Consider the following 24,975-nt stretch of genomic DNA (forward strand, 5'->3'; position numbering starts at 1 on the left):
GTCTCACTGCAGCTGGACTACAGCTCAATCTCAAGAAGTGCCGTTTTGGTGCACGTAAACTAACCATCCTGGGCCACGTTGTTTCGAAAGACGGCGTGTCACCCGATCCCGAAAAACTGCGTGCCGTTGCCAACTTTCCCAAGCCCAATTCAATGAAGACCCTCCGCAGCTTCATAGGGCTATGCTCTTATTTCCGGCGCTTCGTTCGCAATTTTGCTTCCATCGTCGCCCCACTCACGCGGCTGCTCAACGGCGACAACAGTCTATCCGCGTGGTCTTCTGAGTGTGACGACGCCTTCACATCCCTGCGACGTCTACTAACCTCACCACCTATTCTCCGCCACTACGATCCCAGCGCTCCTACTGCAGTGCACACGGATGCCAGTGGTGTTGGTATCGGTGCCGTGCTCGTTCAGCGCAAGCCCGACTGCGACGAAAATGCCGTTGCGTATGCGAGCAGAACTCTCACCAAGGCTGAGCGCAACTATAGCGTCACTGAAAAAGAATGCCTGGCGATAATTTGGGCCCTTACAAAGTTTCGCCCCTACCTTTACGGCCGGCCCTTCGACGTTGTCACCGAGCATCACCCCCTGTGTTGGTTGTCGTCCCTAAAGGATCCCACGGGAGGACTGGCCCGTTGGGCCCTCCGCTTACAAGAATATGACATTCGTGTTATCTATCGGTCTGGACGCAAGCATTCTGATGCCGACGCACTCTCGCGCTCCCCTGTGCCTGTTGATGCTACATGCATCGACGCCATGGATCCCCTATTGTCATCGCTGACCCTCACAGACATGGCCTCCCAACAAAGGAAGGATCCATGGATTGCTGCAATCGTTGACTTCTTGTCGCCAGCATCAAAACGAATTCCGTCTAGGTCCATCCGTCGCCAAGCTGCCCACTTCTCTATTCGAGACAACCTCCTCTACCGCCGGAACTACATGTCAGACGGTCGGAAGTGGTTGCTAGTGGTGCCACGTAGCTTACGAAAAGAGGTGTGTTTCGCCCACCATGCGGATCCGCAGAGCGCCCATGCAGGAGTCCTGAAGACTTATACTAGGCTGCGCCACAGGTATTACTGGAGGGGAATGTACGCCTTCGTGCGCAAGTACGTTCGCGCATGCCCCGAGTGTCAACAACGCAAGACACCTGCTCAGAAGCCAGCTGGCACGCTGCAGCCCTTGCCGTGCCCCGTTCGTCCATTCGAGCGAGCCGGTATCGACCTCTACGGCCCTTTACCACACACCCCTTCTGGCAATCGCTGGATCATCGTGGCTGTAGATCACCTCACGCGCTGCGCTGAAACAGCCGCGTTGCCCGCTGCCGCTGCGCGCGACGTCGGGGGATTTATCGTCCGTTCCCTTGTTCTACGCCATGGTGCACCCCGGGAACTGCTCAGTGACCGGGGGCGGGTATTCCTCTCTGAGGCTGTTAAAGCGCTTCTGACCGAATGCAACATTGTGCATCGCACCACGACCGCATATCATCCGCAAACGAACGGGCTCGCCGAAAGGTTCAACCGTACGTTGGGTTCAACCGTACATGCTTGCGATGTACATCGCTTCGGACCATTCGAACTGGGACGTGGTACTCCCCTTTGTGACGTACGCATACAACACGGCGGTACAGAGCACAACGCGTTTTTCACCTTTCTTTTTACTTTACGGCCGCGAACCTTCTTGTACCATGGACACTATCCTACCATACAGCCCTGACGCTTCCGAACGCCGCCATCTTTCCGAAGTGAGGCATCATGCCGAGGAATGCCGACAGCTTGCCCGTTCGTTTACGGCAAATGACCAGGGTCGTCAGAAGCAGCATCATGACCAGAGCCACTCCTCGCCCAGTTTTCATGCTGGTGATCTAGTTTGGCAGTGGATACCTTGTACAACGCCAGGTCTTTCTACGAAGCTGCTTTGCAAATACCACGGCCCTTACCGTGTCATCAGTTCTCCATCACCTGTAAACTACGTGGTTGAACCGTTAACTCCGTCAGCCGATCTCCGCCGTCGTGGTCGCGAAACTGTTCATGTCAGCCGCTTAAAGCGATACTACGACCCTCTCGTCCTGGACTCGCCGTAAATCACCAGGATGGCTCCTTCTTCGGTGGGGGGTGATTGTAATGAACAATTGGAGCAGGGAACTGTATGTGCGGAACCATGGCCAATCTACGCGCGGGTATGTGCTGAGGACCTGTAACGGTCATCATCAGTGTCTGTCTGTGCGTCTTGCAAGGTTATCTCTGGCTTCGCCGTTTTTTGAAGAGACTGCTCTTCCTCGCCTCTTGCTTGGACAACTGATCGAATTAAACACCATTGGAAGATATATATATATATATATATATATATATATATATATATATATATATATATATATATATATATATACTTATAAGGAATGTGCATGCGAACGATAACCCTCCACAGGCGAAGCGATAAATTCTTGATCCAGAAGGCCGTAAGACGGGAAGATAACATCTCGCCAAAACCAGTCACAGCATGTCTGGAGGGGTTTTAATAAGTAACACCGTGAGTTCGTGTTGGTTCTTTCTTCGTCCTCGTTTGTTTGCGCATCGGTAAAGCCATGGATGTTTTAATAAGCTTGGCCGAGAAAACATTTGATTAAGGATAACTGGAGAATACTTGAGAGAGAGAGAGAGAGAAACTTTTTTAGGAACAGATGGGTAAGAGAAACGGGGTGGCCACCAGGCTGGTGGCGATTAAAGCAGCTAGTTCAACCAAGAGCTCTTAGTTGGCCAGGTCGGAGCTGCCCAGCGCCTCCTCCCACTGCTCGCTGCTGGTGATTTGGAGGAAGGGGTCTTGAGGGCATTCCCACATGCAATGGATGAGTGATGCATACACACCACAAAGGGGACAGTCAGGAGAGGGGAATTATGACGGGTGAATGTGATGGAGAAGGAATCTCGTTGGGAAGGCTCCCGTTTGAAAAGTCTCCCTGTTCGTACTTTATGTTGTGGAAGAGATGCATGGGCTGGTGGGTAGAGACGACGGGAGAGATGTTAGTGCTGTGTGATGTCGTTGAAACTTATCAGCTTGTCTCTTGTGGACCTGGTGCCATGTTGGGGGAAGGGGTTCATGCCGGTCCGGTGTGTAAGCTCTCGTGCCAGCATGTGTGCCACCTCATTCTCCTCTAGCCCTGCATGAGCAGGGACCCAGACGAGTGCCACAGAGGCAGTGGCTGGATTTTGCTGGAGAATTTGGAGCGCATCCGAGGAGATATTGCCTCGTGCAAAATTTTCAATAGCCAGTTTCGACCGGAGATTATTGTCCTAGGTTGTGGCCTACAAGTAAAAGCCAGAGCGATTGCTGTCTCTCTTCCGCTTTAGTTGAAGAATCAGTGCGGATAGTTATTGCATTAATTAGGGTGGAGTGCGGATGCGAGATAACTGCCACCGCGTAGGCATTTTGATGTCTGTATTCTGCGGCATCTGCGTAGACAAAATCGGGCAGGATGGGTAGCTGTGGGGCGAGGGCTCGAACCCTTGAGAGTCCTCGTGGGGCGTTGTAAACCGGATGCATATGCCTGGGCAGAGGACGAACGATAAGGTGCTCTCGGATATTTTCCGGGATGGAACATGCCTCCTGCACCAGGCCATTCAGACAGCAGTGCCGTCGGACGAGGGACCAGATCCCACAGAGGGCAGACTGGTCGCGGTTGAAAGACAATGTCAAAGCGCTCTAGCCGAGCAAAAGGCCGAATACATTCACCTTCATCAGACACTTCTGACGAACCAGGCCACTATGCAGACCACGATAGAGTCGGTACGAGGTGGACCACCCAAAACCATCGCAGAGCTGGCGACAGCCTTGGGCGTCTTGGTAGCTCCTCAAGCAATACCACAACCCATGGTTGATCCATCGCATGACCCAAACCAAAGCCCATAACATGCTACGCGTGTGACAGTGGAACTGCAGGGGACACAAGCGCAAGCGAGATGCCCTAATGCTACATATTCAATCACAAACGAGAGCTCCCGACATAATCACCTTACAAGAAGCGGGGACAGGAGTTAAATTGCCATGTTATAAAGGCCTTCATGGTTCTAAATCATCCCCTACAGCCATGCTCGTGCAACGGAATCTTACAGCAAAGCTTATCCAGCTCAATGAACTTGAAATCCCACATGATCTGGTTAGTTTTTTTGCTCGCCGTAATACAGATCCCAGTTATTTCATCCTAAATATCTACAGCAGCCCGCGACCTCATCATCACAGATCCGGTTCTCTTTTTGCCGCAGTTAAAAGGAACGCAAACAGCAATCTAATCATTGTAGTAGGTGACTTCAATGCACCGCATACTGCCTGGGGATACCCGTACACTACAAAAAAAGGGCAGACTGCTGTGGGAACAAATTCAGAAGTGCCACCTCACAACTGAATCCGACCCAAACATGGCCAGAAGAATAGGCACTAGTGTTCAGCGTGACACTACACCAGATCACACATACAGCCGGGATCACACAAGCACACTGGGTATGCACGCCGCACACATAAGGCAATGATCACTTCATTCAGACCGAGATTGCTACCGTGCAACTAGTAACACCACCCAAACACACATACATTACAAACTGGAATAAATTCCGCAAAATTAGAACACAGAAAGCTAACGATTACGTGTACACAACAGTAAACATAGAGGCTTGGACTCAAACGATAATCAAAGACACCCGTGCAGCCAGCAACCGAGTAAACCCAGAATTACCATCCTGCCTGGTTGATTCAAGACTCCAGCACCTCTGGCAAGCCTACCGCAGCATGCAAAAACGGTGGAGGCGAAACAAGCACAACACAACCCTTCGACGAAAGATTGAGGATTTAGAAATAACAATACAGCAATACACGAAACAACTAGCTCAAGCGCAATGGCATGATATCAGTGATAAACAAAAAGGAGCACTCAGTATAAAGAAAACATGGGTTCTTCTTTTACCCCTTCTTAATCCCCTAGAAAACAAGACAGATCAATTTCATCACATACAGAAGCTCATTCACAAAACTCCCGGCTCCGTGTCAAATCTCATTAATAAGCCTCGTACAATTTATATTCCGGAGGGCGAACGAGCAACTCTCCCAGGCTATCATGGCCCAGAAAACACATCTCTAGATGAAGACATAAAACGGGGCAGAAGTTAGGAATGCTATCCAAAACGTCAGACCAGGCTTAGTGCCGGGCCCGGATTCAATAACTAACAAGATGCTCCGCAATCTGGATGATTCAACTATCGCAGATTTAACAGCCTACTACAATTATTTTTGGCGTATGGGCGAACTACCTAAAGAATGGTCAGCAAAAATATATTTTATCCCAAAGCCAGGCAAGCCCATCGCCTTAGAAAACCTTAGACCAATTTCATTAACATCCTCTGTTGGCAAAGTGCTCGAGCATATCATACTAGCTCGAATTACTCAACATATAAACAAAACCAATGCGCTGCCGTGTGAAATGGTAGGGTTTCGCCCAAAACTATCCACTCAAGATATCTTGCTGCAGTTATCGAATGAGGTCATCCAGCCGACTAGCAAGGTAGACACTACAGCACTGCTGCCTTAGACCTAAAAAAACGCCTTTGACACAGTGACACGCGTTGCTATCCTTACTGGCCTGGCATCTATTAATCCTGGACACTGTACCTGTAACTACGTCAGAGCATTTTTGACGGCGCGTACCGCAACAATACGGCTTGGTCACAATGAGGATGGTCCATTTATTCTCGCAAACAGAGGCACTCCGCAAGCAGCCGTTATTTCGCCCTCCTCTTCAATCCGGCTCTCCTTCCACTAGCACATGAATTGAAACAAATCCCAAATCTCCATTTTAGTTTGCATCTGAAGATATTACGCACTGGGTCGCGGGGGGTAGCGACGCACACATCGAAAGCACCCTTCAGGCTGGCGCACACATGGGCTCAAATCAAGCTAATATGGCAGGTCTCATGTGCTCTTCCACAAAATCAGGGCTTCTCATTCTCCCTCGCAAAAGGACAATCTTTGCAACCTCTAAGTTCGAAATTTTTGTATAGGGTCACCCCGTTCCTCAGGTCCCAAAACTCAAGGTGTTAGGCCTCGTTATTCAACAAAATCGAACCAATTCGGAACTCACAAGACAATTAAGTTCCCAAGTAGACCAACTGATAGCACTTATCAGAAGGGTGTCCAATCGAAACCGAGGTCTGGGCGAGAAAGACAGACTCAGCCTCGTACAGCCATTTTTCATTAATAGGCTCCTTTATACCTCGCCCTATGTTCGCGCAAGCAAAACGGAGCTCACTAAAATCAACTGCCTCATTCGTAGAGCATACAGGGCGGCTCCGCAGCTACCTCAGCATGCTTCCACTGCCCGGCTTAATATTCTTGGGGTCTACAATACTGCTGCGGAGCTCATCGAGGAGCACCTCTCCTCACAGCGGGAACGCCTAGAGCACTCACCAGCAGGTCTAGAAATACTTAAGGCGCAGAATATCCCTGGAGAATGCTTGAGCAATTTGAGGTTTGTGTACAACATAGTATTGCTCAGTGAGACTGCAGAATAGATGGAAACAATTCTTGGGGAACTACAGTCATAAAGCATGGTCATGGGGCTAAAAATAAATATGAAGAAATCTAAAGTACTGAGAAATAAGCATGCAAAAATCGACCGCTTCAGCTTAGGAAACGGAACTCTGGAAGAAGTAAAGGAATACAACTACCTCGGACAGATGGTTAGTGCTGACCCCAACCATGGAAGAGAGATACGGCGTAGATAGGTATGGGTTGGGGAACGCTAGGCAAGCACTCCCAAATAATGAAAAGTAAGCTACCTCTGTCAGTCAAAAGAAAAATCTACAACCAGGGAACACTACCTGTTATGACGTATGGAGCTGAATCTTGGCGCCTCACTAAAAAACTAGAAGGGAAACCTAGGTGGGCTCAACGTGTCACGGAACTAATAATGTTAGGAGTAACACTCAGGGACAGCAAACGAGCTAGCTGGATCAGAGAACAAACTAGAGTAGAGGATAGCATAGTTCAAATAAAGAAAAATAAATGGACTTGGGCTGGCCATGTAGTGAGGCGAACCGAAAACCGGTGGACAACTAGGGTAACAAAGTGAATACCAAGAAATGGCTCTCGAAGAAGGGCCAGGCCAGTAATCTGTTGGAGGGAATAAATAAAGATATTCGGTGGTAAACTGTGGACCCGAGCAGCCCAGGAAAGGAGCAGTTGGAGGTCAATGGGCGAGGCCTTTATCCTGACGTGGACCAGAGTAGGCTGGTGATGATGATGATCTTGATCATGATGATGATTATGATTGTTACCCACTGGTCGGTGTCGGGTCATACGTGCCGAGGACAGTAGCGTTTTACTCGAGGCAAAAAATATGACGAATTTTGGTGTCAAACAGGTTGCTACTAGGCATAAACTATGACTAATTCCTTGCAAGGTCGCGGTCGAGCTAGAACAGCGAGGCGTCATTCGTTGGCCCCCCGTACCATTGCTCACCGAAACTGCCTGCACGTCGATGGCGGGGTTTCGAAAGGCGGCCGTTGGTAATTCTCTCTGCGGTGCGCCTGCGTACATGCCGACATGTTCGTTTGGAACTTGTGTTGTTTATCCCACAGTTCTTAGTGCTACAAAAAGAAGATGCACTTAATTGTAATTTCAATTGGTTGTCTCTGAAAACTTATAGTCGTTGCCTAATTTTTGTTTAATATTGAAGGTATGAGCCAATTAAAGCGGTTTGCTTTATTGCGCCTAATACTAGGGGTTGAAAGTAGCCACTGTATCGCCTGTCTGTTTTCCTCAGTTTTTCTCGATATAGTCCTATTGGAGGGAAGTTTGCGTTAACTTTTGTATAAGCGTTATTCCGAGAAGGCGATTGTTCGAATGAAACAAACTACTATTTTGTCGTTATGGCTCCTGGAAGAAAAATGATGTGGGCATAATGGTTATCTTCTACCTTTGAGCCTGTGGCGGATGCTTATTACCACCAGAGGAACTAACTGCATTTGGATGCACACAGGGCCCCGTTTTGGGGGCATCCAGGCCATGCCACCTTCTTCTTCCTTCTCGAAGACGCCGCTTTCAGGAATCTTCCTCCTTGTCTGTGTTGGTCGCAAAGAAGAGACGGAAGCTCTTCCGAGTGAATCTGCATGGTTGTATGGAGACTTCCGGATGTTTTGCTGGGAGAAGTTTGACGAAGTACCCCTCTTGATGTCAAGGGGCGGCCCCCTTGTCGGGGTCATTGTGCTTGATCTACGCTTAAGGCTTTGAGCTTGATATCCTAGCGATCTCGAGCACGCGCAGGATTGCTCCTCTTAGCATCACAAGCCCAGAAATAACTTCGTTGTGGTCAGGTGTTCTTATCATGGCTTGCTTGATTTTGCACCTGGCATGGGGGAATAAAGTAGTAGTGTTTATGGCAGAGCATGCCTGTCGTCTATGATGCGTTCCCGGCGTCGGAGCTGCCCAATGCTCTATAGGTTTCGGTTATAGCCTCCTCAGCTTGCTCAGCTGTGAGCAAGCGGGGGAAGGGGGGGCGGAAGGGAGGTGGTGCTAACTGGCTCCTGTGATTGTTTCACAAGAACTCCACTAATTTTTTCACCAATCGTGCGGGGGGCTTGGTACCTTTTGGACTTATTGGCCTCGCCCTTCGGATCGTGCCGTGATTCCCTCGTACGCTACGGCGCAGTTTAATCGTACTCAGTTTTCATGTGATGTTGCGTCGGCTTCAACGTAATGCTTGTAAATACTTAGTACTTGTAAATAAACATTTCCTTTTACCTGCGTTTCGCCAGGGGCTTTCGCACTCCTACCGAACGAGCTGAACTTTACTACCACTTCTGAAGATAGCAGTGTTTTAGGCGAGCAGATGGTTCCAGTAGCTGCTAGTACGGAGAAAGCCAGTCAAATTGGCATTACTACGGATTAGCGGAATTTGAAGATTGCATTGATAATCAATGTGTGATATTGCGAGTGCAGGAAAAGAAAATAACTCATGCTTGATAAAATTATATGTTGGCTAAATATTATCAGCCGCGCATAAACAAAGGCAGTTGCGATTCGACGCGAGAACAGGCAATTCAAGTGTATGTGTCATTTCGGAAAAACTAAAACAAGGGAAAAAATGTATGTGCTTATAGAGCTTTAATTAAGGACACGGTAGCGGGATCCCAAATGTAGCAGGTATATTCAAGCTGTAAGCAGCTTACATGTGAAGCTTACAAGTGGAAACGGCGCAGAAGAAAAATTTCGGAGCGGATATACAAGTGTGCGGTTAGCTGTGCTGCACTTCAATGTTCATATCGCACGTACGATAGAAACTCAAATTTATACCAAGGCAACGGTAGGAGGAAACCATGAATAAGGACTTGCTATTGAGAACGGAAGTAATGCCTGCAAAATCAGAACTATTGACACGGAAAACACAAGTTACTTTGCTTTAGAAATTTCAAGTTTCAACAATCAGCACCTTTACCACGAAGAAATCTTAGTGAATTCGGAATGCTGGACAGACACACCGGTGTCGTTCGTTATTACTTGATGTAAAGCATGATCATCGGCAAACAGCCTAAAATACGACACAAATTACCGTGCCGTCCTAAAGAAAGTTGAGAGAAGCGCCAAAGCTGAAAGTGCGTCCGACCTTCGCTGAAAGTGCGTCCAATCGATCGTAAAATCTGGAAAGACCCAAATCGTGAGGAAAAAACAAACCCATGGGGCGATTTTTTCGCGCACTAAGCAAACGCGTCTACGGACCAACTAAATGTACGCCGATACGTGGTTTATGAGATAAAGGTATGCTATGTTTACGCTCTTCACGCTCGATGCGTTAAGAGTAACAAATCTGGAGTAACAAATTCTTTTTCGCGATTTTCCAGTAACAGTTGGACACAATGGAAGACCTGTTTCATGAGGGTGCCGTGTGTCGAGAGATCTTATCAGACCTTTTAGGTCGACCAAATTCTGTATGAGGACATGCATCAGTTTTTTGACAGGACGCGCCTCGGTCCCACTTAGAAACTTTCGCTTTATTAATTTCATTTCATTTATTGCGTACTGGAGACCTTCGCAGGTCCAAGCAGGTGGGCACGATACAAGTAAAAAGTACATATTCAGGCACTCAAGTCAGGCAGAAATAAAAAAGGAAAGAATTTGACATACAAGAACAGGTTTACAGACCCAAACAATACACAGTTAGCAGAACAACCAAGGTGAATCCTTATAGAGAGTATTTTAGGAAGGTCCATTCTTCCACTGTGCGTGGAAAAAAAGAAAATTGAAATGTATCTGTGAGTGCAAAATAAGGTGTTAGGGTTGCGGGATGATGGTGTCTCGCATGTCTTTTCGATATGGGTGTCGGTACTCTGTCGGGTCTAGTGCTGTTTGTCTCTGAAGAAGGAGGGAAAGATAATCAAGCCTAAATGTCTTCCGTCGTGAATCAAATGATTCAATGCCATTACCTCTAATTACACCAAACGGTGAATCAGTTAGACGAAACGTAGTTATATTCGCCTTTTCCAGTGAATATAGGTGGCGCGACGGGGGATCCAAAATGGAGGACGGGACGATGATCGGACGTCGCGTAAACGCGCGCGTCTGGAAGAATAAGCCGATACGAGTTCATTATCTTCAGGCCACTATTCCCTTGCCGATTAGACACGAAGGTACTTTATCGAGGCGAAGCAGTTTATAATGCCAGTCACACAGTGTTTTCGACATCAGGTAGGCCAGCGATGACGTGCTGAGCATCGAGGGATTGTGCTTGCAACCGAATGGCGTCCCCAGCCAACCACACTGCGTGAACCTTTGTTGGCACTGCAGGTTCTATAAAGGATGCTACACTTCCATCCATGCTTGCTTTATTGTTCAAGCACACTTCACGAATATTTATTACGCGTCAAGCAGAGCTCGGTGGACGCAACCGAACACAGCGTTTTGTTATTGCCACTTGCGCAATTGCATCGGGTTAAGTGCGAATAATGCGAGTAAATTATAATTTTGTGGGCTGTTTTTGCAACGAAAGATCCAACGGCGTTTATGCAGGTTACAGATAATTATAAAATACCGAAACTAAATATCAAAGGCTGACGCCTCTACGGCAGGTCCTGTTACATCAGCTGGGCTGTGCTTTCAGCGCGCTGTAGGAAATGGCGATGCCGCAGTAACAAGTTTACTTATTTATTACAAATACATACACCGCCCATTCCTGTAAGGGCTTTGAGAAAGACAAAAAAGCAGCAAGTTCAAAACAGTAATCCCACATAATGCTAAAAAGAGAACTAAGCAAAACAACCCAACAAAGCACAAAATGCCACTGGAATGCAGCATTTATTAAAATAAACCAGTACGTTAATAAAAGAAACATGACGCTCTCCTGTTGATTCTTGGTTTCACTTTCTTCTCGTGCCGGCGCATAGAAATATTACGTGGCGGCACGGCACCTTTCAACCGCGGTTTCAGTGGCTGCAGTCCATCTATTATAAAGGACACACTCAACTTGCACGAAAAACACCACATCAATAACAAGAGAGCGAACTAAACTTACGGCTATTGCTCCAGAAGAAGTCAGCTTTCGTAAAGTGACTAGTGCAAACCCCATTGTGTTCCTGACACATTTTTCAATGCGGATCATAGTTATCCAAATCTTTCGGCCTTTTTTATTTCGAGGAAAGGTATGAACGCTGGATTTTCCCGGCACTGAGCGATTCCTATTGGCCGCGAGGCCCACCACTGGGGAGGCCGGCGCTGCGATCGTTTTGACGTCACTTGTAGGGTCACCGTTCCAATCTTGCTGCGTAGTTGGCTTGCAGCGAGTGGCACTTCGCTTGGGAAGCGCGTTCTGAAAGTATTTTCGTGTTAATTTCCGTCATTTGAAGTTAATTCTCAGTGCGTAAAGCGCAGTTTGACCTCACGGGGACGTATTAACCGTATCAAATGGGTACATTATCCGCAAACAATATGAGCGTGGTGGTGTATGACGTATGCAACCGAAGCGTAAGCAGCGGCTTGTTTCCCCGATCAACAATGTGGACTACGACGATCGCCAAGTTAAGTTTCTAGATTACCCTTGTTTGCAAGAAATGTATAAAGCAGGAAATCGTCAAGAGTATACTGCTCGCAGAAGCACACGCACCCGCCGTGCCTGCCCACACGGCCGACGGTGCGGGAGATCAGTGGCTCAAACCGACGCAGACCGCGGCAGCAACAAATAACTTGTCGCCGCTCTTTAAAATCACACAAGTAGTGGAAAAGAAGTTCCAGCTAGATTGGTGAAAGTGGGTGTTAGTGTGATGAAAAATTGTGTTAGGTAGTGTCATCAGCTGTGGTTTTCAAAGCGATGCTCAAATACCTGTCGCGATTTACGCCGACCGGCCGCGGAGGTCGGTCCCAGCGGCGCAGGCCGAACGCGCGGTGTGGTGAGTGGCCGAAGGGTGGCGATATCTGCGCGCTAGTCTCGGCCGAGGCAGTGGCAGGCATCTTGATCACACGAGAAGGGGGGTGACAGTGCGGTGAAAAGTTGCGTTAGGGACTGTCATTCGCAACTGTAACGATAGCGGGGATGAAATATCTGCCGCGACGCTAAGCCTAAAGTTCCCAACATTCGATTACGTACATCCGAAGCCGGCTGCGAGCTGTTGAAGACCCCCCCGTCGCGCGCGCGCGTGTTGCGTTTGGGTTCCCCTAACTTCTTTGGGGCCCCCAACACTCGGTTCTCCTATTCGAAAACTCCCCATTACCCCAAATCATTGCCGACGTGTTTCGCCTCGTACACAGCCTCGCCTTCTGTGAGCAGTCGTGAGTTTCGAAATTGATGCAGAACATCCGATTGCTCTGGTTTTGCGTTCTCAATCCCCACGTTTCCGAACTCTCCGGCGGCCTTCGCCCGGGACGCCTGTCATCTACAAACAGCTTCGGAAAGAAGGCGCGCGGCGCGGCCACCGTTGCTGGAAAGTGCGATACCTTACAGCTCTTCTTTGGATTCTTTCCAGTTTATTGACGTTTTTCTGTGTGAACGGGTCTCATATTATGCGTGCATATTGCCCCTCTAGGGGCTCTTTAGGGTAATAAAGTGAAGTGAACTTTAGTCGGATTATTTATTCGTAGACCAGGAGTTTCATATCTGAAAAGCGTTTTTTTATTTATGTCGTAAGAAAGACAGTTTACGGAAGGTGCAGGCGGAAATATTGTCGATATGTTGATTCCTAGATTTAATTACTTGTGAGTGTTACTCCTAAATATTTGAACGCAGAAACTTTCTGTACAGGTTTTTATTTTTTTAGTGTATAAATTAATTTAGTGTATAATTTAGTGTATATTATTTAGTGCAGAACTATACGGAAGTGGATTTTTCTTCCGGGTTATGCACATATACACAGTTTTATCTAAGTTCAAAGCCATTCCCCTGCGACTGCACCACTGAAAAACATTTAAGAAATTGTCATTAAGGTCATGTTCATTTCAGGGCAAATAATTTCACTATACAAAACACAATTGTGGGCAAACAGTCGAATTTGCACGGATGAAGATATCACTCGTAAAATGTCATTTATATAAGGCAGGAACCGCAGCCGTCCTAAAACACTCCCTTGCGCTCCTCAGTGACCGACAGGCAGCCTGACCGTTGAACCCCGAATTCAACGTACTCATTTTGGTTTTTTTAAATAATCAATAACCCAGCAAACCTAGATGCGAGGAAAACCAATATTGTTTAATAATAGTATTAGGCTGTTATGAAGAACCCTGTCGAACGCTTTGCTAAAATCCAAAAATATCACATCAATTTGACCGCTTTTATCTTGAGTTGACGCAAAGGTATGACCTATAGTAAGCCATTCAGTCTAGAGCACTCCACGGTCCTGATTTTAAGGCCCGAGCCCAGCCCGAGCCCGCTTCGCGAACCCCGAGCCCAACCCGGGCCCGTAACACCTAGCCCCAGCCCGGTCCGGGCCTGGGCATTCATAAGTGAGCCTGACCCGAGCCCGGCCCGGGCCCGCCATCTCCAGCCCAGGCCCGGCCCGGTAACTTATTTTTTTTGGCCTAGGGATGGCCCGCGCGTGGTTGACCAAGCCCGGTCTTTGTCGCTGAAGCAAGATTGTTTAGTTTACTCCGGGTGATCAGACGGAGCATCTAGTCTGTACAAGCACGTCATGAACTGAAACGCAACAAATAATGGTTTAAAAGTGCACGTAGTTTAGCTTTCACCGTCTGCAGTTCACGCCACATCGGCGTAATAATAGCTCGTATTCTTGCACGAGAGACACCATCACCTTTGATTACCGGACTCTTGGCAACTTCACGTGGTTGTCTAGGCCACAAGTTGGTATTGCTGAAATTTTTTTATCCGCATTTGAATCAACGACTATGTACGCGCGTTGAAATACTTCACCTGCCGTGGTTAATTAAGCGGTGGTGTTTCTCTGGCACACGAGTTTGATTCCCGGCACGGCAGCCGCATTTTGATTGGTGCGACATCTAAAACACACGTGTACATACATAGACATGGGTGCAAAGCTCCAGGATATCTGAATTAATTCATTCCCCTCTTGGGCATTCCTCGTAATCGTATCTATGGTATGTTATACACCAAAATATAAAATCTTGATGCAGTACAAGAAATGTCCTTAAAATTGCGGTATAATCACCATCAGATATAGAAAAACACGTTTTTAAAACAATGCGTACGAATAACAGGAAGAAGTGCGCAACAATAAACCAAGAATATTCATTTTGATGCTCTTTCCTACACTTCACGTCGTACCTATTAAGAGGCCGTGCCTATGAATTCAAGCCCGAGCCCGGCCCTGGCCCATTGCGTCGAGCCCGAGCCCAGCCCGGGCCCGCGGCATTGAGCGCGAGCCCGGCCCGGGCCCCCCGATAATCGAATTCGGGCGGCCCGGCCCGGCCAGCGGGCCGGGTCGCGTATTTCCAAACAATATCCCGTAGGGGCCCAGGCCGACCACACCCTCTAAACAGGGGCGCAGCCAAAGAGGTTGAAAAAATTTCAATTTTTTAACCTCCTTGGACGCAGCACCGTGTCGTCTCTACCTATATGTGCGCGACTTCATGCGAGATGGACTTTTTTTCTTTTTTTCCCCTCCCCTCGTTTCGGCTGCTTTGCAGGCGGCCGATGGTTTCGCTCCGTGGGCGGGGCTGGCTTGCGGCGCTGGGGAAGCTGACGCACATGTGGTAGAAGCGTAGGACAGTTTGTAAATGTAGTCATGGTAGTAGTAGTAGTAGTAAGTATTGTTGAATAAGGCGGACTTAGCCTTGCATAGCTGCCGGCAATTGCTCCGCCTAATCGTCCCCAATACCATATCAAATCTCTCAAAGTCATAACACATCACTTAGTCCTAAAATAACAGACACGCTATGTCACCACACCTCACTTAGTCCTATGGACTGCAAGAATCCGAGTAGGAGATGAGACACTTCTCTTCGCACAATCCAGTGGTCCCTAGGAAAAATAATGTCCTCCGATGTAGCATGGGGCACTCCTAACTTCTGGAGATCACGAAAAAAGTTCGTCCGCTCAGGGTTGGTTTTGGAGCAGTTCATAATGAAGTGATCAATGTCACCAGTCACACTGCACGAGGGGCACAAAGGGGATGAAACAATGTTGATTTTATGTAGCCAAGCTGGTGTACGGGCTGAGTCTGTTCTTACGCGGTGGAGCAGACAGGCTTCGGCTCTTTTCAGGCCCTTCGTCACGACTGGTTGATGTACTGGTCGCCACGGTAATTGGCTGCCTTCCTTGTAATCCTTACCTGCAGCACCGAATCTTGTTTTGAGGTGTGTATATAGTGAAAGAGCACGCAACTCAATTGTATACCCTTCTGTGTGCTGTAGAATGAGCTTTAATGAGGGTGTTTGCTTTCCGGAACGTGTATAATTGCCACATGTACGTGAAAGCGTCCATCCGCGCGCGCGCACTTCGAGCACTGAGCCGAGCGCTTATCTAGGAACACGATCGGAGGTCAGCGTCAACTTGCAGGCGCGCAAGAAGAGCGCGGAGAGATCAGGGGCTCAGGTACAAAAGGTTAACTTCTATCACATGTGCGTCAGCTTCCCCAGCGCCGCAGGCCAGCCCCACCCACGGAGCGAAACCATCGGCCGCCCGCAAAGCAGCTGAAACGAGGGGAGGGGAAAAAAGAAAAAATCCACCTCGCATGAAGTCGTGCACATATAGGTAGAGACGTCACGGTGCTGCGTCCAAGGAGGTTAAAAAATTGCGATTTTTTTAACCTCATTGGCTGCGCCCCTGCTTAGGGGGTGTGGTCGGCCTGGGCCCCTACGGGATATGGTTTGGGAATACGCGGCCGGGTCGGGCTCGGGCTTTCGGTCCTGCGCGGGCCCGTGCAGTGCTCTAATTCAGTCACAGTAGAAAACCGATTCAGAAACCATGTTGCGAATCAGTTAAGATGGTATTATTTTCTGGATATTCGGTGATATAATTTGCGATTATATGCTCAATGAATTTATAGCATGATGATGTTAAGGATATTAGATAATAATTTTCAAAAAGCAGGCGGTTACCTTTTTTTAAATACCGGTGCAACTCGGGCAGCCTTCCAGTCACTAGGGAGTTTTGAAGACCTCAAAGATAAACAGAATTTAATCACAACATATTTCGCGATCACTTCAGCATGTCGGCAAAGAAAGGTGTATGAAATATTATCAGGAGCGCATGATTTCTTCGTTTTCAGTTTTAAGAACATAGAAAATACACCCGGGTAGGAAACAAAATTGGCCTCGGTCGAGTGAAAGAATAGAACATCTGATGGGGACACACTTAGGCTAGAAAACACACTATGGAAGTATATATTGAAATGCGCCCCGTTCCTGTCCGTTAGTGTCCGTTCGTATGTATACTTAGCGCAATTGAACATGAAGAACCACCGACTAGCCTCATTCTACGTCCTTTTGAAATATATTGAAATACTCAGCTAAAACCTGTTTGTCCGTAACAATAGAGTAATTTACTAGCATTTCAGATGCAGGCTTTTTTTATCAGGCAAGTGGTACCAAAGTTTATCTGGGTCATTTTGTATGAAATTCTGGAGAGTTGTTTGGAAATAATAATCATTAGAAGAACGCACAGCTTGTGCGGGGCTAGCCTGCAGCGGTCCGATTTTACCCGAACCCGCACGCTTCTATTTTAAACGTTTAATTTTACGTTTCAAGTCTGTAATACTACGCGTTATCCAGGGGGTCTGTTTGTTGATTTTTTTTTCGACTTTGGAAAAATTTAGCCAAATAGTGTTCACACATGTTCTTAAACCGTGTCCAGAGAGCGCATACGTCATATTTGTCAAAATCAACAAGATCAATTTGGTAATCAATTTGGACGCGCCGTCTAAACGGGATGAGTCTTTGAAAGACCGCACTTGACAGCGTTTGTTAATACTACGCTTCAAAAGTGTAATAGAAAGGCCCACAACATAGTGGTCAGATAATCCGGCTTTGACAGACACGATATATCGCTTGACGTACGACTACTGAAAAATATCAGATTTAAAACTGAACTGCAGGAACTTTGAACACGGGTTGGTTAGCGAAACAGCTGGGCCAAATCCTGAGTGAACATAATACTGAACATAATGTTACCGTGCTCATCATTCTGGTGACCAGCGTGCATCAATTCCTAGTTAATAGTTGGTAGATAGAAGTCACCCTTAAGAATAATTTTATGTTTGTGATATTGAGTCATATGTAGCTCACGTTTGCTTAAGTATTCAGGGGGTGTGTCAAGAGGGCGGTAAACCACGTATAAAATAAACCACTGACCCCAACAAGATAACTTAAATCACAAGCACTCCAAGTCGGCAATATCGTCCAACAATAGTGCTTTAATCTGTTGTTTGACCGCCACACCGCCACCCCTGAAGGCACGGTCTTTGGGGAAAACTTTGTAGTTCGGTGGGAATATGGTATCATCCCTTATGTCGTTTCCGAACCACGTTTCAGCAATTACAGTGGCGTGCGGTTCATGTTCGAGTAAATTGATTTCAGGGAGGTCGTTTTATTTACAATGCTTCGGGCATTTACTTTAATAAGGTGTTGGTTTTTGTTTCTGTTGCTGAATGGCGGTTGATCGTTCCTGTGATCATACTTGCTAGGTCCATGAAAAGGGGCATTGTTCAAGAGTCTGGCGTTAACAGTGACTGGGCGTGCCACCTCGTTATGGGGTGGCTTAGGTTTAGGTCGTTTTTTTTAATCAGTACTCTTTCATTTTTGACAGCGTCCCACATATAATATTGCTTATTAATGTATATTTATCAAACGCCAACGACACTTTTTTCTTAGTCAACCGATTCTGTTTTCCACTCTCTCAGAGCTTCTTTCTTGCATCCCTAATTTACCGCGAAAAGTCTTCGAAAATAAAAATCGCCATTCCCTTAAGCTTAGCTCCCCTTTTTAGTATCTGTGCTTTGTTCCATTTCAATTTCTCAGTGTTAGTAAGGAAAGTTGGGCTTCAAGTCCACGAAGGAGATGCTCTGTATATGCCTACGAACACTCAGGCAGAGATCATTGGAAATGAGAGATTGGCTCCGTCGCGCACCGTGAATAAAAAATAAAGAAGGCAAGGACTGGTGGTGGCAGCAGGCTATGAAGGACGACAACAAATCAGAGGAACTGCCACCGGCAGCACCTTCTGGATATTGGCGCCGTGTTCATCCATTCTGTAATTATTGTAAATACGTGAAATATAGCATTTTCATGTAACGACATAAATTAAAATTTTATGTGGTTGAAGGAAAACTTTAGATGATCATATAAAAAACTGCTAATTGTTGATCATACTTAAAGGAGCCATGAAGAGAAAACACAAGTTTGGTTCATTCGAAAGATTGCCTCGTTAGAACCATACTGACACCACTTTTAACACAAATTTCACTCAAATAAGCTACATAATTATGAAAAAAGGGAATAACCATGCGACCCACCAGCTCATTTCCCGCAACAGAACCTATGATGTCACACGAGAATGCTCTGCGATTGGCGGAGGCCGGCAAAAGCAAACGCAAGTTAGGCAGGGCTTACCAGTTTGCATAGTGAGCTATATCCCCGTTAAACATACTGCACATTCCTTTTATGACACTACGAACGGTGGAGTAAACGGTTGAAGTTCCGAATAAACACGCAAGCATGTATGCCAATGCGTACGAAACAACCGCCAGCCGAACTCGACATCTCGCCGTTGCCACCGTCGCGCAGACGAATTTTCGGGTTAGAGGCTCTTCGGGGCCAACGAACCGTTCCAGCACGCACAGCCGCGACCTTGCTTGGTATCGTAATCCCTTCACAGGAGGTTGGCCGTCATATCGCCAACCAGCAAAGGTAAAAATAGAAACGAGGGGAGTAAAAAACAGCAAGAAGTGACGAGATAGTGACAGTCGTCGCAGAAGTTTCGGAATGATGTTGTCTTGCTGCTGTTGTTAGGAGCTCGTTTCCAGTTTACAACCACTGAAAACTTCAGTTTGTTCGAGTACTTTACACTGAAATTTCGTTGCTGTGTTTTGAAATTCCCATGTAGTACGGGCAAATCGTCGAGAGAGTGCAACATCACCGCCGGTGAGGAGATCTCCTTTCATGTGCTGCCCAACGATGAACCTCGGCGAAGCAAGTGGCTACGTTTTGTGAACTTTGCAAAGGGAGGAGAAAGAGAGCTAAAGGAAGTACGGTTGTGCTCGCTTCATTCCGAGGAAGTGATTGCGGCAGAGACCCTTACATTAGCTCACTCCTGGGACATGCTGGCGCTCGTCGCCGACTTCGTCCAATCGCCGTCATAGCGCTCTGACCTTGGGGAAAAAAAGCCGTACACACCGCGCATTGACGCTCGTATCTTTCTAGTCGGAGCAGAGAGCTCGCGCGAACGGCTTTCCATACACGACACAGACCAACTGGCATAAGCGATACTGCTAGTGAAATTGAACTATTATTAACCGTAATAAAAATACGGCACATACGTACCAGTCTGTATTCGTCCGTCGCGACGAGGCTGACCAGGCAGCGGTGCCGTCGGCTGGGCGTTCGTCTGTTGTGGCTATCGCGGAATGGTCGCTTTCCGGTCCATCCGCGTATCCCACAACTCCTGCCGCTCGTGCACTTAGAAGCATTGAGCGTTCGAGTGGTGTGAGGTTCCAAAATGCAAGCCCGAGCTTCTCGGCGAGAGTTTTGTTCTCCCGATAAGGCGATTCCATGCCCAGGGCTGCGGGTGCACTAGGTTTTACTAGTATTTTTAAAATGGCCGCCGTCTCGGTTTCGGCACGAGTTCCGGTTCATGTTTGATTCCCGCGTGTGGGTGCTATATGGAGTCGACATACTAAGTATCTGTTTCATGGACCGGCTCGTATGACGCCATTGTTCACGTCACGAAATGTGCAATTCAGCGGGAGATTTAAAATTTTGGCTTAAATTGCCTTATTTCTCATTGAATAAAGCATCATTTGCTTCCGGCAAAGCGCTTAGGGTACTATGAAACACCTAATCTCTCGAATAAAACAAACTTTTGTTTTCTCTTCATGGCTCCTTTAAGCAATTAGGGCTAGCTTTGTTTCAAATACGGTAGTTTCGGAAAATTATTTCTTCGCGTTTTGTTAGGCTGCTAACTTTGAAACCAACTTTATTCTGGATATTGGACAAAGAAACGGCATGGTTGAAATACCTGAAATTCCGCTTATTTTATGGTTAAATGTTGATGAATGATGAATAGAGGCAATTCATACAAAACAAATTGGCGCCAACCTTGCAGGATGTGGTAAGACATTGTGCTACTTGGTTAAATAAGATGCACTTTTTTGGATTGTGGGAATATCCTCTACGTGTATAAATATTACTCTATGCACATTGCAGGCCTGCTCACCCTACCCGGCGCATACGAGGCCTTTTTGTTTACCGACAGTTTAACGAACGAAACTTCACCAAAGACCCCTGACATTGCATTAGCACTTACAGCCTTGTTTCCCAGCCCAGAGTTTGCACAATCAGCGTACGTGTCTGATGAGGTAAGTAATTCTTGGATTAGAACTAAGCATCGTGGCTAAACATTTGGCGCACGTTTTTTAACACTGAAGCAAGTACGACATGGCAAATGAACCTGTCTCCACATTCAGCGTACTGAAGCCGCAGTGTCTATTCTGCCAGCACCGGCCGAATAATTTTTCTCATATTCTATGGGCGGTCGCTTCCCATTGGCTGTCACTTGCCGAAAGTTGTGACAACTCTGTTAACTTGGTACAAGGGCCATCCTTGCTCTGCACTCGGGCACGCTATCTTACCGTTTACGCACCCGATGAGTTGTTTCAGTGCGTCGTTTTGACCTTTTGAAGATGTCGGCACCTTTGCACTCGACTCCCGAGCAGCCCCAATCACAAGGGGCCAGCGAGGCCTTGGTCGCAGAAGCTAGTTTGACAATTTCGGGATCGCCTCAAGCGACTTCCGACAAGCTACAATCACAAGAGGTCGTGGGCGATCACTTCGCGACTTTTGCAGCATTGGAAGAGAAGAAAAAAAGTTCAGCATCACCTATTCCATGCAGCTTTGGAAGAGATACATATCTATTAAACTGCAAAAAAAAAAAAGACCAAGCGCGCGGGAAAGCTCGCGTTCAATGCCTGCAGAGCTCAAATCCTACCATCTAAGGTAATGCTGGATTCAAGGTGTATCGAAGTTGAGCAAGGTGGCGCAAGGGCGCAGGAAAATTGTAGTAATTCATTTTAAGTCATTCTTTTTCGAAGTTTGTAGTGCTAAGTGGGAAATTACGCCTTTACTGATGTATTTGAACTTAAAGTGTGGCAGGGTTAAGGGTTCTGCTGTTGTAGCGGGGCACATCCATTGTTTGTGTGCGCAGGCCAGTGGTTGTTTCAACATACCCGTTTAAATCACGTCGGCGTTGATTTATGATTGATAAAAACAAGTTCTATATTTGGCCGTTATTTTATCTCGTCTCAGTAAAATCCAAACGTGGTCCCTCATATCGATGGTTTAAGTCGTTCTCAGACGCTTTCATTGCCTTGAGCCAGCACTCTGAAACCTCATCGTGTACCTTGTTCTCTTCCTCTACCACCCACCCGCGAACTTTGTTTATCCAGAACGTTCAGCAAGGACTGTAGATTCAACATCTACACAGCAGAAATTGCCTTATTCATCAGTTTTACATCAAAATTCACAATTAAAACTTCCTGCGGCTTATATGACTTAAGTTTCCTCAACAGCCGTGGTGGCAATGCACTCGGATTCGGTGGAGGACACCACATTTTCCAGGCGTGCTGCCCAGGCAACTTGGACATCACTACAACGTTTGCAGCACGGGATCCCCACTAAAAGGGACTGTCAGTGTTCCTTACGGCTTGTGCAAGAACTCAGCAGCAAGTGTTTTCATGTGCGGTTTCAATGGATTCCATCCCATGTTGCCGTCAAGGGCAATGAGACCGCTAATCAGATGGCACGGAATGAGCTGCAATTTACACCGAATGTCAAAGTTACCGCCAACCACTTGAACGACTTCAAGCGAACAGTCGTCGAACATTTCAAGTCCTTGAGAAATCCCTATCCCAAGCCTTGCGTCACAAACGGACTTACTGGATTGGAGGCAACATTCCTATACCGCATCCGAACGGGCTCAGCGAAGACCACACCATGGCTATTCAAAGTGGGCCACGTGCGATCGCCGCTGTATTCGTCATGTGCAGTGATCGGGGATGTGCACTATTACGTAATGCATTGCCCAGAGCATGATGTCGAACGGACTGCAATGCTCTCAGCGATTCGAAAGCTGGCAGCCTTAGACAGCCCTCTGGACCACATTGTCTTTCCAAGGGGACATTGGATGCTGGGCAAAGACGTGTTGCGCCTTCTACTTAGCTTCTTTCAGGAGATGGAACTGGCAAACTCGTGGTGAAAGGACACTACCATTGGATAATTATGAGGAGCTTGGGCGGAGCAATTGTCGGCATATCCAGCCAGGCTAAGCCCGCCTGTTCCCACACAAGAACCCCCACCACCACCACCATCAAAGTTCGACTAGCCTATAAAAGTGCAAATGCTTTGTACAAATAATTTAATACTGAATTCTAGCTTACGTCAGACAAATTAAGAGTGCCCTATGTCGTTAACGAGCACAAATGCAGCGGTCCAAGTCCAAAAATAAAAGCAGTCCCACTCAACGTGAAAGCTTTCGAAGTGCGGAGCAGTGATTCACCAGAGGGGCTGTGGCGCCCCTTCTTGACCACTTTCACTTTCAGCTCGGCATTGATGCCGAAAGTAGTCGAGGGAGTGCGCCGTAGCCTATGCCTCTAATGACACTCTGGATTGAGTTTTCAACAATTTGTGGCAATTATGCATCATTTCATGACGTTTTCTTTATTTCATATTATATTATGTCCTTGTGTACTTATTTGCGGCCTGGCGACGGCGCCTCCGTGACAACGGCGCAGCGCGAAGATCACCCCCGACGCTTTGCCCTTGAGTAACGCGTGCCTCCCTGATAGACATCCGCCTCGTAACACGAGGGACGTACGTCCGATCCCGACCAGGGGAAGCGGTGATCATTTCAAAGCCTCTGTTCGAGTGCGTGACGCCGTGACTACGGTGGCTAGATACCATGACCTTGGATGAGCTACGACGACAGTCCGGGCTCCTAAAGTGCTCCGCACTAAAACAAATCAGTGTCCTTCTACAGTATTAATAATAATATTCAACGAAGCAGGGCGCAGTGCAATAAGTGCACGAGAAAAAAAACGTGTTTGTTTGTCATTTGGAGTGATTATACTTCCTAGCCGAATGCAACATGAGAGGACTGGAATATTATGGTAGCGGGCAAACATTGGGCTGTCCGTTTCCCTCCCGCATCGTAGCCATTTCACTGCATGTATACATACCAACCCAAACAGCTCGACCACGGAGTACAGCAGTGAGGTCGCATCAGCCTGTGAGACGCCAACGTCGAAACCTGCACCAACATAACAGGCATGTCATCGGTGCACGCATTAATTCATACTGAAAAATACAGCGTGCGAAAGACTGGGACAAGAAAGGAGAGGAACACAGCGCGGCCAAGTCGTTCGTTAGCTATTTGTCCAATTGAATGCGTACTAACTCGTCCAACATGCCGTCTTGGCGCGTGTCAATCCTAACTGCGCGTACACGTTCCCCTCCTACCCCACCTCCACACTCAACCCGTACACGCGTAAATGGCCACCCCATGGTGTGTGCGTGCTCAGACGTGAAAGATTCTGCCCCAAACCCGGGAAGGCAGTTGTGCTGCGATATCTGGTTCCAGCCACGTTTTCCTGCCTTTGAGTTATCGGAAGAATAAAAATGAAGCATGACAGTCTTGGGTGCCGGCAGGAATATAGGAATGTCTAATAAAGGGTGTTTCGCTTGTTGGTGATGTATAACTAAGGGAATAACAGCACAACCCACGACGAAGTAGCGCGATTCGGCAGGTCTTCCTCATCGTTCGTCTTCGGTTACGCTGTTTAGGTGTCATAGGCGGCGACTGCGGGGATATTGCTGCAAAATAATTCTGGTGGCGTCGGCAGCACAGCAACCTCCTTAATGTGCCCCCAGCTGTCATGTTGGATAGTGACCGCTGGTAGACTTTGGAGAGAAAAAAAATTATTCCGCTGGCGCCGGAAAAATAGACACTGCCTACTGACGCAGCGTAAATGAACATAAAACCCAGTTATATTAAACAAAAAATTCCTAGGAAGACTTAATTTTTCTTACGGGCTTGGTGTACGACAGCCTGGTTGTACATATTACCAACTTATTTAGTGCTGCATTGCACTTGTCTCTCTTTCTTTGCTTTCGTTTCTTCCTCGTACAGCTGAAGACACGCATTATTCTAGAAATTTTCATTTTACATTTGGAACTTCGTGAATTGATGGTAAATCCCCCTTGTGTGACGAAGAAAGGAGCAACAACGCAAGAACATTTGAGGCTTTTTTTTCGAAATGAGCTACATCATCCT

The 24,975-nt window shown here is 47.3% G+C and overlaps 1 protein-coding gene across 1 annotated transcript in view; it reads left to right on the forward strand.

Moving 5' to 3' along the window:
• The window catches only part of LOC144172484 (4-pyridoxate dehydrogenase-like), a 201,435-nt gene that overhangs the window by 123,819 nt on the left and 52,641 nt on the right, over positions 1-24,975 (forward strand). Inside the window, exon 8 of the mRNA XM_077701179.1 lies at positions 20,856-21,007. Within this exon, the coding sequence (XP_077557305.1) occupies positions 20,856-21,007 (152 nt within the window). The remainder of the gene's footprint in view (positions 1-20,855; positions 21,008-24,975) is intronic.

This window comes from Haemaphysalis longicornis, unplaced genomic scaffold (assembly GCF_048455015.1).
Source record: "Haemaphysalis longicornis isolate Haplotype H1 unplaced genomic scaffold, Haemaphysalis longicornis Haplotype H1 scaffold_227, whole genome shotgun sequence".
NCBI lineage: Eukaryota > Metazoa > Arthropoda > Arachnida > Ixodida > Ixodidae > Haemaphysalis > Haemaphysalis longicornis.